Source organism: Physcomitrium patens, chromosome 22, assembly GCF_059467195.1.
Source record: "Physcomitrium patens ecotype Gransden chromosome 22, ASM5946719v1, whole genome shotgun sequence".
Lineage (NCBI taxonomy): Eukaryota > Viridiplantae > Streptophyta > Bryopsida > Funariales > Funariaceae > Physcomitrium > Physcomitrium patens.
The window spans coordinates 6,293,645-6,298,240 of record NC_143431.1 but is presented as its reverse complement, the minus strand read 5'-3'; the positions used below and the strand labels follow the sequence as shown (position 1 = coordinate 6,298,240).

General features: G+C 48.9%; 1 protein-coding gene across 2 annotated transcripts; it reads right to left on the bottom strand.

The window, feature by feature from the left end:
• Nucleotides 1-591: 591 nt before the first annotated feature.
• LOC112275392 (putative inactive receptor kinase At2g26730) lies at nucleotides 592-3,775 on the bottom strand. 2 transcript variants are annotated; one of them, XM_090245992.1, is made up of 5 exons: nucleotides 3,479-3,640; nucleotides 2,712-3,191; nucleotides 1,737-2,581; nucleotides 1,320-1,621; nucleotides 592-1,196 (listed from the first exon to the last, which is right to left on the bottom strand). In XM_090245992.1, exons 2-5 carry the CDS (start codon nucleotides 3,179-3,181, stop codon nucleotides 819-821), a joined length of 1,995 nt encoding a protein of 664 aa, XP_090102118.1. In that variant the 5' UTR covers nucleotides 3,182-3,191; nucleotides 3,479-3,640; the 3' UTR covers nucleotides 592-818. The 2 variants fall into 2 exon arrangements, with proteins under 2 accessions (XP_090102118.1, XP_024361522.1); XM_024505754.3 differs by having other exon boundaries at nucleotides 2,712-3,775.
• Nucleotides 3,776-4,596: the final 821 nt, after the last annotated feature.

Below are 4,596 nucleotides of genomic sequence, written 5' to 3'. Positions count from 1 at the left end.
GTTACCCATCGCTGAGTTGCACACAAAATCTGACGCAGCTACCCGGCATCCATCTCTGTCATCACGCATGTATGACGGGCGGATGAAGTTAAAAGGTCAGAGTGAGAGCTGGGTAACTTTTCTGCGAAATCGGTCTCTCTCTCTCTCTCTGGAGGACGCGCAGTTCCAGCTGCAGAACGCATGTTGGAAGCCAGCATTGTTGTAGATGGTGCAAGACCACAGTAAATAGATCGTTCTTTTGGTGTTTCTACTTCTGGAACAGGAGGCCAAAGACGTTACTCGAAGTTGGAAGGACGTTGAGGAATGTCTTTGCATTTTTACTCGAGCCTAAGCTGTCGAATCCACACCACGCTCCCGGCCTCCTGACTATCTTGCAAAGATGTCCAAGTTTCCCTCTGTGAGTGGATTTCGTGGTCCGCAAAGCTTGATCCTGGGGAATCCCCAAATGCCTGTAGATCGAGATTTAAGTGGAATTTTGTGTTCCCTTAATTTAGAAATTTCAGGAAAAGATTTCAATTCAAACGAAGGGTGATTTAGCTTTCAGTCATAGAAGCTAGACAACACCAGTAAGCACTACTTTTTAGAAAAGAATGGGTCGAAACTTGTTCATTAATTGACATGAATGCTAAGACATTTTACATTGCTTCACTCTAATCGTCGAGTGAATGGAAGCTAGAAACACTCGTGATAGTGGTCTTTTTAACAAGTGAGGGCGATAAGCAAATGGTATTACACTACAAATCGTGGAGACGAGGACCCCCACGAATAATATTCCACAAGCACCATGCGCGGCCACGCTCGAATTGAGTCGAAGGAGGTCAAGGGGCGCGGAAGTAAGGAGAGCTCCTGTGTGAGGTGTCTCTGTCACTACTTCTGAAATGCTCCGAAGCACTCTCGTAATGTCGCGAGGTCTCGTCTCTGCTGTCTCCGATTAAAGGGTGCACATTCTCAAGCAAGGCAACGACCTGGGTCATCTTTGGGCGCCGCTCAGGTACACGATCAACGCATTGCACTGCGATCCGCAGCATTGCGACCAACTCTCCTTCGATGTTTTGGTAGCGCATCAGCGATAAATCAAACACTTCGGCTGTCCATTCCTCCCGAACGACACCTTGCACCCAGCGTGGCAAGTCAATGATCTCATTGTTGGCAGACGCTTGGGTGGGTGATTTCCCTGTAAGAAGCTCGAGAAGTAGCTGCAAACCAACGGCAGTGCAACAATTAAAACAGGCACTCAAGAAACAAGATGCACCATTTCGCATTCATCTGAGACACAGTAGATAAGGATTTCTAGGTTCCCCTAGAAGTATGAAATTTACCACTCCAAAGCTGAAGACATCCGAATTGTGTGTGAGCCTCCGGGTTGTGGCAACCTCAGGTGCTCGGTAGCCGACCATTTTCGATGAACTACTTGAAGAGCCAAACAGGTATGCTAGTCCATAGTCAGATAAACAAGCTTCTAGGTCTCTGTTTATCAGAACGTTGGATGACTTGATGTTCCCGTGAACGAAATTGGGACCTCCTTGTGCGTGTAAATAAGCAAGCCCCGTCGCAGCTCCAATTGCAATCTTTACTCGAGTCAACCAATCCACAGGTGTACGGTTGTTCCCGCTTCGATTACCTGCAAAACGAAACGAACGGAACGAACTACCAATTAGCATGACAGCATAACAGATCGTGGTTCAAATACAGCAAGGATATGAACACTACAGAAAATCAATGTAAATGATGCTCACCGTGCAGAAGACAAAAAAGGTTCCCCGTTGACATGAAGTCAGAAACCAGGAGCTTTTCATCCCTGGAGAAGTAGTAAGCCCGGAGCGGCACTAGATTACGATGCTGCAATTTTCCTAAGACCTGAATCTGAGCCTCAAATTCTTTTCTACCGGCTGGCACATCTTTTAGCCTCTTCACCACCACGACCGACCCGTCCTCCAAGATCGCCTTGTAAGCTGTTCCCACAGTACCCTTGCCCAGTACCTCCGCGGAAGCCCGTAACAAATCGTCGAGATCGAATGATACCGGGCATAAAGGAACCAGTCCGTTGATCGCCTGCTTCTCAACAACAACGCTCGAGTACTCTTCTGCTTGCACTTCATCCCCTTTCTCAAGAGTCTTCTGACGAGAATGGTCACGAGGAACCTCACGTGTTCCGACTGGTGCAGCATCGTGCCATCCTTTCTTTCGTCTGCATAGAAAGAGCAGAAAACTTGCAACGAGAACCAGAAACAACACTCCGCCGACGACTATTCCCGCGATCGCGCCCACTGACAAGAGTTTGCCTCTCGGCGCCTGTGGAGATGATACAAGGGGACTGGGGGCTGTGATAGGTGCTACTGATGACGGACATGCAGATTCGAGAGGGCAACCGGACAAACCAGGATTGCCGTGGTAAGACGAAGCCGGAAATTTCGACAGTGATGCAGGAATTTGACCGGACAAATTATTGTTGGCTACATCAAATATGATCAGGTTTGCAGAATTGAAGGACGGAATGCTCCCAGAGAAAGAGTTGTTGCGGAGATTCAGCAAGTTCAGTCGGGATAATAACCCTAACTCCTCGGGAATGGTGCCATTCAACCTGTTCGCACAGAATGAGCCCATGTACGCACTCATGAGCTTCACCTCGAATTGATGGAAACGTGAACAACATACACAATTTAAGATCGACCTCCTTAAGCATAGCTCAAGCACGAATGGTGAATGCTCACCTATTATACTCCAAGCTCAACTGGGTGAGCCGCGGCATGAGTCCAGTGAGATTTTGCACTGGACCGGAGAAAGCGTTGCCTGCCAAATACAATGACTCCACATTGCTGCATTTTCCAAGCTCGTCAGGAAACGGCCCTGTTAACTGGTTGTTCCGCAGGCTTACTACCCGAAGTTCCGAGATCAAGCTCAAGCTTCCGGGTGGAATTATTCCCCGGAGCCCTGCGCCCGGCAGTCGAATCTCTGCGACTCGATTCTGAAAGCAGGTTATGCCTCTCCAGGTGCACGTAGATGTAGCATTGGTCCAGACTAGCTTCGTCCCCCTAGGATCATGGTAAGCACTGAAAACAAGAAGGGCCCTGGTATCAGCAGCTAAGTCTTGCGCTGCCACCGAAACTGCACCAAGAATCGCTAAAAGGAAGATAACCACCTTCGCAAATATTGACTCCGGCTCACGCTTTCTTTTAGTCATATCTATTGGCCTGCGCAACACACTCACAAATATGCGCAGAACTTGAAAATCATCCTGAAACCCTACATTTTTAGCGGACTAGCTACAGCATGCAAGTAGACAATGATCCTCTCCGTTTAATTCTACACCCTCATTCTCAGTCCTTCCCAGTTCTCTACTCCTCACGGCTTCCACTTCGCTGGATAATCAACTGCACCTCCCCCATTAACTACTAGATTTGAAGGGAAAGTCTCCGAAATATTGCATGGCATGCGAGAAAGCAACTATAGCATGTTATAGTGCACACACGGGACGCACTTCAGACTCTTCGAAAAGCTAGCCCTATTTCTGTTGCCTTCTGTGGCATGACGGAAGATTTCGCTGGTTTGTCCAGGACGGCCCTGACTCTGCTCCCTGCTCGACTTGCTACATTACGCTGCTGGAGTGGATCTCGCCACCCGTCTGCATGCACGCGCGGGAAATTGCAGCTGCGGCGTTCAAAAAACGCAACACAACAAAACACAGAACTCAATTTTTTACATCTCCTAGCCGTGGCCGCTCCCTGCCCTCAGCACCACCCAAGAGCGGCGACTTCCGCAGAATCCAAAGCACTGCTCACGACTCATCAGCAATTTGTGGATCCAGAGTAGTTTCTAAATACAGCATTCTTTTGCCTGGAAAAAAACAAACACTTGGCGCGCAGAGCCAAGTTGCACCAGTCTCGAGAAACACCGTTCCCAGGTGAACACAAACTCACGTCAATATCCTTCCAGGTGAAGATTTTGAACGAGATCATTCGACGCTGAGGAACTTTCAGATCTCTAGCACGGATCGCTTTCGCCAGCAGCAAGTCGGATCACGTCCACGACGTCGGATGCTAGTACCTCAACGTCTGCGAAGTACCAGCTTCCCCTCATCTGTTGCGAGGAGGTTATTTCCCGTCTCTGAGCGTTGAAAGAGTCGCGCTATTCCTGAAGTGCATGATTCGCGAGTCTGTGCGATTGTTGCAGGTCTACATGGCTGTGGAAGATCCATTGCGTTGCAACTGCGTCGTCCACTGGAACGCTAGTCCTGCGGCGGGGTCGCAATGCGGAGCCAGGTCTGTCTCGCCTCCGCCGAAGCCGCCGCGTCGGAAATCAGGTGCCAAATATCTCGGCTGCTGATTGTTTAGAGCCGTTCCCATGCATCTGTTGGAACTCGAGGAACCCTTCCACGGAGGGGAACGCCTGGGTTGACCAGGTGATGGCCAACTTTAGAGGGGAAGTTAGTTCAATTTATACGTTTAATTTTATCTACACTTCCTCCAACCATATTATCTTTACCTCCGTATTTGCCCTCTTGCCTCCAAACTTGGCCGCCTTTTCCATATCCGAAGTCCCATCGCTTTTTAAATAATGCACTAGAAAAGTTGTCCACGAAAATTTCACTTTAGAAAG